The sequence below is a fragment of the Phyllobates terribilis genome, unplaced genomic scaffold, assembly GCF_046119375.1.
Source record: "Phyllobates terribilis strain yellow unplaced genomic scaffold, ASM4611937v1 Scaffold_1__5_contigs__length_1240528914, whole genome shotgun sequence".
NCBI lineage: Eukaryota > Metazoa > Chordata > Amphibia > Anura > Dendrobatidae > Phyllobates > Phyllobates terribilis.
Window position 1 is genome coordinate 507,898,297 of NW_027362761.1, and position 15,002 is coordinate 507,913,298.

The 15,002-nt window shown below is 41.0% G+C and overlaps 1 protein-coding gene across 3 annotated transcripts in view; it reads right to left on the bottom strand.

Annotated features, from left to right (window-relative positions):
* The window catches only part of RGS7BP (regulator of G protein signaling 7 binding protein), a 154,474-nt gene that overhangs the window by 11,569 nt on the left and 127,903 nt on the right, over positions 1–15,002 (bottom strand). For all 3 annotated transcript variants that reach the window (XM_073655058.1, XM_073655056.1, XM_073655057.1), the window contains 2 exons: positions 5,304–5,434; positions 838–982 (listed from right to left, as the gene is read on the bottom strand). In XM_073655058.1, the coding sequence (XP_073511159.1) occupies positions 838–982; positions 5,304–5,434 (276 nt within the window). The remainder of the gene's footprint in view (positions 1–837; positions 983–5,303; positions 5,435–15,002) is intronic.

Genomic DNA, 15,002 nt, shown 5'->3' on the forward strand with positions numbered 1-15,002 from the left:
CACTTGTAAATTTGCAGAATTTGTAGATTTTTATTCCATGCTCTTCAGGGCACAAACGTTGTACACCTTTTGTCTTGAACACAAGCCTTTTTCAAACAGAGTCACAAAAGTGACGTAAATTAGACTAAAATGTACCCCAGGATTAATTGGAGTAACATTTCTGGCAGTGGCGCACAAGAGTTAAAAGATGTGCCAAATTCATTAAAGAAGTTGTCCACTACTTTTGAAATGATGCCCTATCCATAGGATAGGGCATCAATGTATAATCGGCTGGGGTCCCGCAAGCGGCACCCCAGCCGATCAGCTGTTATCGGTGTCGGCGGCAGCAAGTGCTCACCTGTGGGGCTCCGCCGTCAAGGGGTAGTGGCCGCCGCGGTTCACTGCACATCCGCCTCCCATTCAATTGAATAGGAGGCTGATGTGCAGTACACCGCGGCGGCCACTATCCCTTGACGGCGGAGCCCCGCAGGCGAGTACTTCCAGCCGGCCGCCGCCGATAACAGCTGATCGACGGGGGTGCCGCGTGCGGGACCCCGGCCGATCATACATTGATGCCCTATCCTACAGATAAGGCATCAATGCAAAAGTAGTGGACAACCCCTTTAAGAGCCGTGAACTAGGAGCATCTTACTCCAGCGCACTGTTCATCAAGGATGACATACAAATTGCCAGTCTAGATGAATCGGCCCTATATGCTTTCTTACAACGGGTGCCTATGGTGGAGATGCCTAGGACATTGTTGGGCACACACCTCCTGTGCCCCACTGTGGCCATAATCGCAGTGCATCCCTAGCCATTGTTCAGACATGATTCTGATGGGATTCATACTGAACTTACCTTTCTGTGTTCTCAATGTCTGTGGAAACCTGCCAACAGTACTGGACATCCACTGGTGATGAAGACGTATCTTCTAGGATAGGGACTTCCGAGCTCTCATCTGTCTTGTAGTCTATGATCTTTGGACCCACACACTGCTCTTTTCCTTTAAGAGAGCAACACATGGGAAACTCAGGCTTAATACAAAATGTATAGTATGCTACATACATATGTATATCACATTTATATGGCCTAAAAATCCATCAATACAAAACTATTTTTAATTTAAACAGATATATAAATGTTACCCATGTCCATTCTTACCATGTCCACGTATACTGTTCTGTGGCAGAATTATCTTGTACTTCCAAATACTTCCGATTTCATAGGCATACATAATTTTTTTTCTAACAGATTCTATACATCAGACATGAGCCCTTCATATAAATATAGCTATATCATTGTATAATGAATATAACATATCTTTCTATTTCTTATCTGCATCTTGCTATCAGTGCAGTGAATGGAGACATCCTTGTTTACACACTGAGGCTGAAACCTCCTGGACACCGAACGTTCCTCAAAGCCAAGTGTTAGCTACAACAATACTGTAAGCCGAGTACCGAGGGGGTTCTCAGGATACCACGAAGTCACAGAAGACGACCCAGACAGTTTATCCCCAGAAAATAATTTTTTACTGAATGAAGAGGGAGCTATATTAAACTACACCCACAACGTATACAAATCCGAACACTCAGCCTAGCGTTGAGACAATTATGCTGGACGACAGGGCAGCCCACGATATGTAATGCAGAATATAAAAACTATTAATACTCGAACCAGGAACAATTTCAGTGAATACGAGGCCTTGACTGCCCGCGGTGCAACACAGCAGTTTACAATCTTATAACTTCTAAATATCCCGGCTCCCCAAAGCGCTTAGTGTACACATTTATGTTTTAACTGCAGCTGCTCCAACAGGACTTTGGATCAGGGACTTTTACGATAGTAATGTTCATAGGTGCCTTTCAAGCACCTTACTAGGTAAAACAAGGCTGTCCGTAAGGTTCAAAGCTACTCAATTATATAGCACGTGAGGTACGGCCACACCGTACTAGATACTCAGGAGTCCAGCATAAAATAAAAAATAAAAGTCTAAATAATAACAAGATCCCGGGCTCCGTTAGTGGGGAAAGTTCTGGCCTGTGCAAAAACACTGTCTAACTAACTGACTAGCTATATACAGGCCTCTGATCAGACTTTGGTTTAGGCGCCAAAAAAATGTAGTTGCGTGCACGGTTACCCTCTACAATGATGCCGAGGGCCTTAAATCTCTTACAGACCCGGGTCGGACTCGTCAGGTGCTAGCAGGCAGCTGAGGGGGCTTCCTTCCCAAACGGTGGTTTATCCATCGAGAAAATCGTGGCTGGTCTCCTTCTCCGACAACCGTCACTCCTCACGCGGGTCACCAGCTGTACTCGCCCACTTTGCCATCTCCCCTACATGCCAATTTCCGTTGTTTTCCATTGAAAAACAAACTTAGCAGAGAGTAGTAAGGAAACAGTGACCTCCTGTGGTCACATGACACCATTGCAGCTTATCCATATCATACATTAGCATATATAAATGGATGAGCTGATATCTGCAGAAAACAAGGTTTATATTCATGTGAACACTGGTATCTATACTTTGTACCACTTTGGTGGGTCAGCATATATCCCTGAAGCACCGGACTGCTGTCCCACTATCCTACAATACCTTGTCCACCGATAAGGAAAAAGACTTGTATGGCACACCACTGCTTGAATAAAAAAATCTGTATTTAATTGCAAATTCGTTAAAAACACCATGCAAACAGTGACTGTAATGAGTGGGGCCTCCTTGCGTTTCCAACACTCCGGTTCTTCCTCATGGCTTAATCAACATAAGGTCACTCATAGAAGCTCAGCTCAGTTATTGGCTGCAGCGCTGTTAATGTGACAGACAATATGCTACACACCGGGTATCACAGGCTCTGCTTCCTTCACCTAGGTCCGCTGCCCTCTGTTGTGCTCCACATTGGTTTGCAGGTTGTCAAGCGTGACTCATTGACGTCATCTCCCTAATTGTAGTTTAGGTCCACTAAGGCACACACGTGTTTTAGGATTACACTCCAGAGTTCTATGTTTGGTGTGTTCCACCATCTGTGTTTAGTACGCTTTCACTTCAATTCATCTCTGCTGGATTCCACTACATTTGTCCTACTGCATCTGTGATTGTCTGTCCAAGTCCTCACGGTTACACTTGTCCTCAAAAAAGCTGCATCAACGCCCGGGGTCTGTGTGCCCAATTAGACCGAGATTTGGTGGATCCAACTCACCAGGTGAGCCTTACACAATAACAGACAACAGATAATAGCAGGGAGGACAGGAGTTTTCCAGTTCCTCTAATATCCAATCCTATGAAAGCCCATTTTTCATGCGTGACTCAAATTGCATAAAAAATCCCTTCCTCTCGATTTTCCTTCTAAAGTTGCAGCCTGGAATTCACTCAATGAATGTTTGAGTTCACCTAATCGATTGTTTTTTCAACTATTAGCGCAAAACTCGCCTGAATATTTAGAGGACAAAAAGGTAGTTCTTATAGGGCTTGTCCAGGATTTTAACATTGATGGCCTATCTGTACGATAGGACATCAAGGTCTGATCGGTGGGGGTGTGACACCCGACACTTTTGCCAATCAGCTGATCCCGGTGTCGGCGGAGGCTGGAACTGCTCAGTTGATTGGCGGGAGTGCCGGGCATAGCATCCCCGCCGATCAGACATTGATGACCTATCCAAAGGGTAGGCCATTAATGTTAAAGTCCTGGAGAACCCCTTTAAACAATTCTATGTGCTGTGATGGTTGCAAATGGGTAACATGTGAAATTGTGGGGCTTTTGTCCTGTAACCTTGATGACATTGCACTAATCGCGCTGGGTCATCACTTAAAGAAATATAGTAATTACGCTAACAGGGTACAGTAATTTATTATTATAGGTATTGAGTATTTGTCCATAATTTTTTCTTGCTTGACAAAGCTATCTACAAGTGGAGGTGGCCCCGATGGGATCGAAAGTCTCCTCCTCCCTTGCAGGTTTGGTAATAGCATTGTGGGAGGAGATCTGTATTTTTACACCAAGTAATCCATTTTCTCATTGTATAAAGTGGTACGGGCGCCAACGATCGTCGATTTATTGTTGATCTGTGATTGCGAGGAAGCATCAGTACAGTCCTTTCTGGATTACATTAGGGAACAATCTAAAATTCACCATTGAGATACAGATTATCTTTTATAGATATTTCACTAAATGGTGACAAGGACTCCTGTCGCCTAAATATATTATTTTATAGGCTACTAATGCCCTAGTAGACATACAACTAAATCTATCAAGAAAGTTGGTATCAGAGTAGAGAATGGGAAGCAAGTGTCTGAAATGAAGGATAAATTAACGCTAAGAGGGTGTTCAGACAGTGAAAACAGGCGGAGGTGTAAAACCGCATGGAGATTTTTTGTTTGGCAATAAGCACGAGCATATTATTTATAAAGATAAAAAATAAAGCTGTGATAATTATCATGTCATCTATCAGGGGTAGCAAGACATTTTGTTAATCCGCATGACAACAGTTGAACGGGTTTCTCTTTTTGAGCTATACAGGAAGTTTTAAGGCCCAGTTGAGGAGATTTGGCAAGCCATTGCTTAAGTGGGAAACCTTCTGAATTCTGCAATTAAATAGAATACAAGATGGTCTTAAAGGGTTTGTCCGGACTACCAGTTTGCAGTCAGTCTACGTGACTGCAGGCTTGTGAATCCTTACACTGCATGCATTGAGGACCCTCCAGTGCCGGCGCCAGGCGTAAGACTGCAAGTATCTGATTTACATATATACGGCCATGTGCAGACTAGACATGTGCATCCTCGCTCAATGCAAGTGTATTATACAATTGTACATCTAGTCGAAATGTGACTGGAAGTATGCAAAACACATATTTGTGGCCCCATAATTATACCACATCTCCTGAGTTAGGGGTGAGGGGGAGAGGGAGTATACAGACAGGACTCAAAAAGAATCACAATCCCCCGCTGTCCTGTCTGTATACTCTTTTGCCTCCTCCCCTGCCCAGGAGATGTGGTATGATCAGATCATGTTCCTGTACGGTCAGACACAGCCATTATACAGTACACAGCAGGGGCACATTTATAAGATTAAATAAAATGTTCCTGTGCTGAGATAAACACATCCAATTGTGGAACTTATTATTATTCCAAGATCTATTGATTAAAATGTACTTTTGTTTGTTTGAAAACCCCCTTAAGTAAGAAATATCTTTAAGCAATTTGTGATAGATGACTACTGGAATAAAAAGGCAATATCCTTGGGGTTGAGTTCAATTCACAATACTTGTTGGACATGCTCTATAAACCACATATACAGTATGAAAACAAAATATCAACAGTAATGAGCTACCTTTCCGCTGGTGCTGAAGGGAGCCTAAAAGACACATGGATTTCAGCATTTCAGTTGTATACATTTCTAGGCAGCACTGCAACTGAATATAAAGTCTGCAGATTTCAGGGTGGATCTCCCCATCTTCTGCCCTACAAAGGAAAAACATCAATACATAAAGTACAGTAACTCATACACAGTCATTCATAAATCTGAGCTGGGAGTAATACGGTCAGCGCAGACAACGAAGCCGTGAACATGCGGCTGGTCACCACTTAGTTTTGATGAGTCTCAGCTGTGCAGTTATCAATGACGGGAAGGTTTTTATTTGAACATTTCTGCAGATAAGCTCAACGTTTTATGGTGTTCTCTTTTTTTAAGTTCATTTGAAATGTGAGGTTTTTTATGGCATTTTACAAGTCCTATAGAGAAGGTTAAAAACCTCAGGGAATGCTGAGTTATAAACAGATGTTTAAAGGGGTTTCCCACTAAAGTAAGTTGTAAGGGGTGGTTACTGGCTTCCAACTGATGGTTACAGTCCCCATTAATAGCACAATATACTTGCTGGTTGCAGTACACTTTTGGTGGCACAATATGCTTAGTAGATGCTAGTAGTAGAAATATAATGCTCCATACAGTATAATGGTCCCATATATTGATCCATACATTATAATGGGCCCCACATAGTGCTCCATTCAGAATAATGGGCCCCACATAGTCCTCCATACAGAATAATGGGCCCCACATAGTCCTCCATACAGAATAATGGGCACCACATAGTCCTCCATACAGAATAATGCCCCCACATAGTCCTCCATACACTATAATGGGCCCCACATAGTCCTCCATACAGAATAATGGGCCCCACATAGTCCTCCATACAGAATAATGGTCCCCACATAGTCCTCCATACAGAATAATGGTGCGCCATACAGTATATCCTTTGTAGATGTACCTTTACCTACACCCAGGGACACTTTGATGCTGTGCCTCTGCACCACAACGCTCTCCATCATGTCAGTGTAGACTTCAAACTACAACATTTCTTGTTGACTGACGCGTCTTTCTCCTATAAATTGGCATCCAAAAAACCTTATTGCTGGTGACAGCCCTGCCGCACACATACCCAAAACTATTTGAGCTAGTGAGGGTATGGACTCTGCGGAGCACAGAACAGCACAGCAACAATGATAAATACCACCTACATGTGACATTATGTAAGCGGCTAAATTAGTTTCTCTTAGCTGATTTGTCACCACTTGAAACTTGAGCTGAGCTTTGTGGGCATAAATCAGCCCAGAAGAACAAGGACAAGTGTTATTATAAACTCTCCTGTCTGAATGTGCTTACTGATGGATTAAGTTGACTCATTTTGCAGTCAGCAATAGACTATGCAACACAAAGGCTATGGAAGAGAAATGGCGAAAAAGTTTTAATGAAAGTCAATTGCAAAAATAATTTTTAGCCCAAAATATATGGATTTAAGTAAAGAAATTTCCCATGAAGGTGCTGATATTTTTTAAGAATTATTCACATTCACATTCTGTTCTTTAAGTATATTTTGTCTTGTGTAGTACTGAATGGTGCAAAATATATCTATCACCACCAGGTGGCAGTGCTTACTTTCTAGAGTTTCTCAATTCTACTATCCACAACTTTTTAGGCTGCCTGCTCTTTGTACTCTGGTACATATCTTCTCATACATGGATTCTGTACTTCTGTTGCATTTATATAAATATATGCAGCGGTTTATCAGTAACCAATGAAGCAATCAGGTGATAATGATCATTATTTTCATATATAGGTTGAAACAGTCATTAACTGAAACAAAAACAGTTGTGCAGGAGGCTTAAAACTGGGTGGGGGACAGCCAAACTTTGCTTCATCAGTGAGATTGTGGAAGACAGTTTCATGCCACAGAGCATGACAAGACTGAACATATCAAGCTTTCAATATGGAAACAAGGAGAAGGTTCTGAGCTTTGAATGAACACATAGGAACTTGGGTGCAGAAAAATAGCAGCAGGTGCTCTGCTCTCGACTTCTGAGTCAAAATGTGAAAATAATCTGAAAATACTTTTTCTTTGCTATTTGTGCAGCCGAATAAAATCTATCTATTTATATGCCATATATTCTGTATAGGGCATAGTATACCATATAGGGGAGGAGCAGGAGGCAAGAGTACATAGGTTTCCACCGTTACCTTTTTTGAATTTGGTTAAATAAATAAATAACAAAGTTACATTTTAGCAAAACCTTTGACAGGTTGCAATGCACACCACAGCCACTTGGTGGCAACACACACACAACATAGATATCATGTTATAGAGTATCACAAAAACATGTTTGTTTTTTTTTGCTACCCTATCTGAGAATATGATGTAGGGACAGAGACCCCGATTCCAGTGATGTATTCGTTACTGAGCTGCTTGCTGCAGTTTTGATAAAATCCCCGTTTTATCTGCTGCAGATATACCAGTTCTCTGAATGCTGAGCTCCGTATAACCCCGCCCACACCTCTGATTGGCAGCTTTCTGTGTACACTGTGCATAGGCAGATAGATGCCAATCAGCAGTGGGGGCGGGGTTACATAAAGCTCAGCATTCAGAGAACTGGTAGATCTGCAGCAGATAAAACAAGGATGAATATGGAGGACTACATGACAGCAGGTTTACTGGTCCTCTAATGATAATATCCTGCTGATAAAACTGATTTTATCAAAAAGCAACAAATTAAGTGACACATAACTGTAATCAGGATCTGCCCCTATATTATGCTGCTCTCAGATTAGGTGGCAAAAACATGGTGACTGATTCCCTTTAAAAGCTAGTAATCTCACATCATCATTTCAGGATATTGGCTCAACCAATAGAAAAAGTAGAAAAAAGATTTTGTCTAACAGAGTTAACCCCTTCATAACATATGTTGTAAACTTACATCATATATCATGTCTCTGCCTTTGATGCGGGCTCACAAGCTGAGCCTGCATCTTTCGCTGCACATGACAGCTCATTTAATCAGTCATTATGTTCCTCTAACAGGCTGTTAATCTGTTAAATCCCGTTGTCAATCTGACAGCAGCATTTAACACGCGCCGACAGGAGCGCACCTAGTTCTACACTCCCATCAGCGTGATCGTGTTTTCCAGTAGACTATATGGTAGAATTAATGCCATGCCAAGTACAACGTGTCCTGGCATGGAGTCACAACAGATATAAGAATAATGGTGGAGGGAGATGCAAACACAGTTGGCAAATTCAATTTCTCAATGTTGCACGGAGTGACCCTTTAAAGATCTGAATGCGTTTTCTGAAACATTCATCTTCAGCTCCTGGGATCTTTCCATAAATATTCTAATGAACAGCTGATCTGAAATATCCATTGAAGTCATTGCCTGTCTTTGCTTAAACACTGAATACATGAATAATATAGTTTTACAAATATAAAGAAATTACATTCTACTTCATTGTGAGATACTGTAGCGTGGGGTGTTACCGACGTGATCAAAGTTATTCAACCCCTCTCCCCATTGTAAATCAGCTTTATTAGCAAAATTTACAAACTTTCTGCTGTTGAGGGCACACACTCACAAATCAAGTGTTGTCTCCTGCACATCTGCTGCTGCTACTAATCATGGGGGCTTCATTAGTTACATCACATGTGCTAGATATAAAAACACATCAAATACCTAGACTGGCTAAGAGATTGGTCCAAGTTAAAGGGGTTGTCCATTGGGGGGGGGGGGGCAATATTTTTTTTTAATTAAATGCATGTATTTTGGGCCAAGAATCATTATTGCAATTGGTGTTCATTAAAAATCTTGCTCCGTTTGCCGTCTATATCCTCAGTGTTGCACTGCCTATTGCTGTCTGCAAAATAAGTTAACTGAGTGATAATCCATCAGTGAGTGTAACTCTTTTAGATGTCTTTTTATGAGATCCTATCAGCTGATTTATGACCACAGACCACATCAACGTTGAATGTGCAGGGATGCGAAGAGACTGAAAAAGCCAAACAATGCAACATTTTTAATGATACCCAATAGCAAAAGGGATTTTTAGCCCAAAATACATACATTTAATAAAAAATAAATGCTCCCAAATGTGGATAATCCCTTTAAGAGAAAATATCATTGTCTTGCACAAGGAAAAAATTACAAAAAGATAGCAAAAGCTTTGAATGTTCTTAGATGTTCAACTGGAAGAATAATTCACAAATTCAAAAGAGAAAGTTGTCACCAGCTGCCACCAGATTCCTGAGGTGGCAGGGGCTCAAAAACCCTGCTGTGACTGCGTAACACATGCAGCAAGATTTGATGGCCGCAGGCACTGAGGTTTCAATTAGCAAAATAAAGGTTTGCTAAATGTCTCCATGACTGAACTAAGATGTACACCTCTTTTGACCCAAAAGAACAAAAATAGTTGGCTCCAATACGTTCAAAACCCAATAAATAACCCGTAGAAGTATTGAGATTCTGCTCTGTGGAGTGACAAAACAATACTGGAACTTTCAGGGGCACATGGATCAGAAGTATGTCTAAAGAAGAATAATGCATATGCTTTAAAATAACACCCTGCCTACAGTGAAGCATGGTGATGGCTTAGTAGTATGAAGGTGGCTTGGTGATACCTACAGTGAAGCATGGTGGTGGCTCCCTGATGCCTTCAGTGAAACATGGAGGAGACTTGGTGATGCCTAAAGTGAAGAATGGAGGTGACTCAATGATGCTACAGTGAAATATGGCAGTGGCTAGCTGATGCCTACATTGAAATATGAGGGAGGCTTGTTGATGCTCTGGGGCTGCTTTGCTTCCTCCGTCACTGAGGAATCTGCAGTATGTGGAGAAGAAGATAGATTCATATAAAGTTCAAAATCAGATAGCACATCTAATTGATTTAAAATATCAAACCTACTTTATTAGGATTCCATTAAAAGCTATAAAAAGAGATTCACCACAAGCAACATACTGACGCGTTTCTGGTGTACAATGCACCCTTAGTCATAGTCTCTATAACTATTAGTCAGACTATAACTAAGGATGCTTTGCACACCAGAAACATGTCTGTTATTATGGTGAATGTCTTTTTATAGCTTTTAATTGACCAAGGACGTACAAAGCGTCCTTAGTCATAGTCTGACTAATAGTAGTAGAGACTATGACTAAGGATGTGTTGTACACCAGAAACAACGCGTCAGTCTGTTGCTTATGGTCAATGTCTTTTTATATCTTTTAATGCAATCCCAATAAAGTAGGTTTGATATTTTAAATCACCTTGATGTGCCATCTGCCCTTTTGAAGTTTGTTAAGTGTTAGTGGTTTGCAAAAGGATCAGCTGCCACAGATGTAAAGGACCTAATGTAGAGAATCAGTGACATGGTAAGCCTTATTCAAAGACCAAGATGGATTCAATCAAGTATCAGGAAATCCTAAGACAAAAATGAAGTCATGTCTTCTCTGAAGAAGCTAAAGCTTGAATGTCATTGGTCCTTCTAATACGAAAACCTCAAAGTCCACTATGGCTTGGTTTCACAAGAAGTCTTGGAGTGGCTATCACAGTCGACTAACTTGAACCACGTGGAAAATCTTTGCAGCATGCAAACCCAATATTAGTGAAATGAAGACCATTGCCCATTGAGAATGCTAGTAGTAGTCTATAAAGGTGGCAATATGGAGAGACCACTTGTTATATTACTTTTGCTGAGATATTTACATTATTCTTGTTTCATTGGCTTATTGCAAACAGCAGAAAGATTGTAATTTTTGCTATCCCCTTCCTCCAAAGGAAAAAAAATTACAATGTTGAGTGATACATGAGTTGAATAATTTTTATTGCAATTGTATATGCACTCTAAAGTCTATGTTTTTTACATGTGGGCTATATATTTAACCCCTAAGTGCACCGATTTTTACATCAAATGTCTACAGTTCATATCCCTTTAAGATGAAAGAATTCTGAGTAGATGTCTGGTGTCTCATCTGCCGATATCAGGAGGCGTACACTAGGCACTGAGAGCTGCCAAGCCTGGTGCTAGAGGTAGGCACAGGACATCGTTGACTGGCACTCTGCTGTGTATCTGACTCTGCAATTATGAAAGAATCTGAGACTTAGCCAGAACTATGTGGCACCTACGGCTGAGAACTATATGTCTATTAAGAATATGGTATAAAATGGCCAGAAGTCATAAAGTGACTTGCTTGTTCCACACTTCTGGGACTTTCGTGCCATATTCGCAGTAAAGCTGGGTTTTTTTTGGACGAAATCCAGTTTATGTAATGTGTCTTAGGCTGTGTGCCCACGTAGCGTTTTTCAAGCGTATATGCTGCGGAATTTCCGCAGCGTAAACGCTTGAAAAACGCATGTAGATCCGCACCCCATGGTCCCCAATGGCATTCCGCAAAGTCAATGCCCATGCTGCGGATTTTTCCGCAGCGTATATGCTGCAGTCAAAAATCCGCAGCATGTTCATTAATTTTGCGGAAGCGCAGCGGAATCAATGTGCGGATGGTACCCAAGTCTGGAGGAGAGGAGACTCTCCTCCAGACCTGGGTACCAAAGAACCTGTAAAAAAAAGAATAAAATAAAGTTTATACTTATCTTATGATGTTTTCCCTCCGTCGCGCTGTTGTCTGAAGGACCTGCCACGTCATTGAGTCATGTGACCGACCACATGACTCAATGACGTCACCGCAGGTCCTGCACACAACAGCGTGAGCCGCTCAAGCCTCCGGACGGGGCAGAGAATGCATCAGAAGGTGAGTATAAAGTTTATTTTTTTATTTTTTACCATTCTGAACAAGTTGTCAAGCACTTTTCCAAGTGATGCTTGGAGAAGTGCTTGATAACCCGCATGCGGAAATGCATGCAAAGACGCCTCACAAACGCTTCTACCTGGCGGGAAAACCGCATGTAATATCCGCATGCGATTTTCCCGCCAGGGAGAAGCGTAAAAAATATGCTTCAGGTCCGCAACGTGGGCACATAGCCTTATAGACAGTGCTCCCTGGGAGCAAAGTAGAAGTCATGCAATAATGTAAAAGAAGGCATGAAAACAACAAAAAAAGCTATACTATAGGCGAGCATAAGGAAAGAATGTATTAGATATAATGGAGCAGCTGCACTATACTGCGTATACAGTATCTATGTGTGTCCAGTACTATAAGAACACCATGTACTTCTGTTTGATATTACAGCCCTGCCTGCCCTGTTCTCTGTTTAATCTTGGACATCCCTTTTAAAGGGGTTTTCTGTTAATAATTTACTATACTACATAGTCTTCTCAGCTACATTCACCATCTTAGAGTCGCCTCAACCCTGGTTTAACAGTGTGCAGCTGTCACATCACAACTACCAACATGTGATTTCTGCAGCCAATCACTGGGCTCAAGGGTGATGCCAATGTAGACGACACAAGACTTTTAGCCGAGTGTTTGTTGACCACAGAACACATGACATTTGCAGCCAAAGACCAGAGAAAGCAGCGGATTATATCTCAGTTTGATACTTTTACACTTGAGGAACCTACAGAAAATGAAAAATTAATAAAACATCTCTTTAATTACTTCTTCCCCAAAACAATGTTTAACTAGACAGATATTATATCTCTTCCGTATGATGCCGGACCAACCATCGAAGAACATTTCCCTTCCTGTGTCAGATGTAATCTACTATCTCTTTCATTTATTAAAGTGATTGTCTACCTTTCTACTAATCCTCTGCAGTTGCCACAATTAAAGAAGCCTCACATTAACTTTTTTTCCATAAACCTGTGTAATTGTTAAGATGGTGTAGTGTGTAGATATACACACCATTTGCCGTCTTCTCTGGTATCCAGTGCCATTCTGCTCCTCTACGGATCACTCCATATTCTATGCATGAGCCGGAAATCTTTTACAATGTAAGTCTATAGGGCCTTGTTCTGATGTTCTATAGACTTACAATATAAAAGCCACTTTCGAGTCACGCAGAGCGCAGCGTGGTCCGGAGAGTCTCAATTGCTGTCACTTGGCTCAGAAGAGGAGAGGAACAGTGCTGGATACCAGAGAAGACGTCCATTGGTGAGTATATTAACACACTGACACTACACTAACATTTACACAAGTTTAAGGGAAAAATAAGTTAATGAGAGGGCTTTTATCAAGGGAATCTGTCAGGAGGATTTCACCTCCAAAACTGTTCATATGCACATGTAGCTCTTGCAATGACAAGTCCATCATATACCTTTAGCTGCCTCACTATTATATTCATGTTAAAAAAAACACCAGCGCCGCAAAAAAACTACAGAAAAGGAGACAGAAAGTGATCAAAAGAAAATTAAAGGGAACCGGTTATGTTGAAAATGGTATCTGATCTGCAGGCAGGATGTTATAGAGCAGGAGGAGCTGATCAGACTGATGTATATTTTTGTGGGAAATGTCCCATTCAGGGATTGACAGTCTTGCCAGTATCATAGTGTATGCAGAGAGAGCTGTCAATCACTAGTAGGACCGCCCACTGGACTCATCCTTACAAACATCAGCGATTTCAATGAATAAAATACAAGTTATACTGAATCTTTTCCAACAAACCTATACATCATTCCTCTCGGATTCTCCTTCTTTATACCAAGCACACAGATCGGACTATATGTACAACATGACAGGTTCCCTTTACGTATACAACAGCTCCGCTACAACACCATATGCAATGGCTAGACGTGTGCCATTTTTCGTGTGCTTTACCTCGTGCTAATTGAGATATACTCAAGTATCCGCATGTCTTTTTTTTCTTACTCCATGAGAGTTTCTCTGAAACAGACCAAGTCATCTCAATTATAAAAAGTCAGCAAAATGATTTTTCATTTATTTTTTTTTTTTTAATGTAGCTTTGCATAAATCTTAATGTTTTATTGTTAACTTTGGGCTTAAAGCGGTCTCATGAGTCATCGGAAAGAATATTTTCTGCGCTGAAAAGAGATCAAAGCGCTAATGAATATTCTTCCATTCATTTGGTTACGCATTAAGAAAGAGTAATGAAAAAAAAAAAAAAAAAACTGAATAGATGAAAGTATTAAATAAAACAGTATCAGCCGTATCTGCAGGCAATGACTGCACAGTTGGGAGAGAAATCAAACTATTGCTCTACCTAAGCATTGACAAGTAGGATGAGATGGGCACAATTGTAGGGCACAAGGAAAAGAGGACCTGTCACCAGGGGGTGGAATTCTCAATTAACAAGATATGTACTGAAAGAAGTGAAAGGTATGAACTTTATTTCACATAGTCTTGGATTTTATGCCACATTATTCTTGCATCATTTACAAAAATTTTTTTCATTTGAGTAGTGATAGATGGAAACTGTAGAGATTAGAAGCCAATCTGCCCAATCCTGAAGTCTTAACACAAAGTTTATGTGGCTCTCTATGTACAGTTACTCACATGTAGAAACATCATCAGATAGCTTGACTCGACTGTAGAGGCACGTGTGAAGATTCCAGAAGCAGATTTATTTTCCAGCTTAATTCTTGTAGTTATGCACAAATACAGTAGGTAAAAGGAACTTATTCTGAACCAGAGATTTAGACACGTGTGCTTCTTAAAATGGCAGACATACAGAATAAGGAAGAAGGGAAGTGTTACACTGACATGAGAGCTACAGTGAGAGAGGAAGGACAGACTTCTAAAAGGGGCAAACAACAGCACAATAATGATAACCATACAATATTGTATGATTCCCAAGTTGGG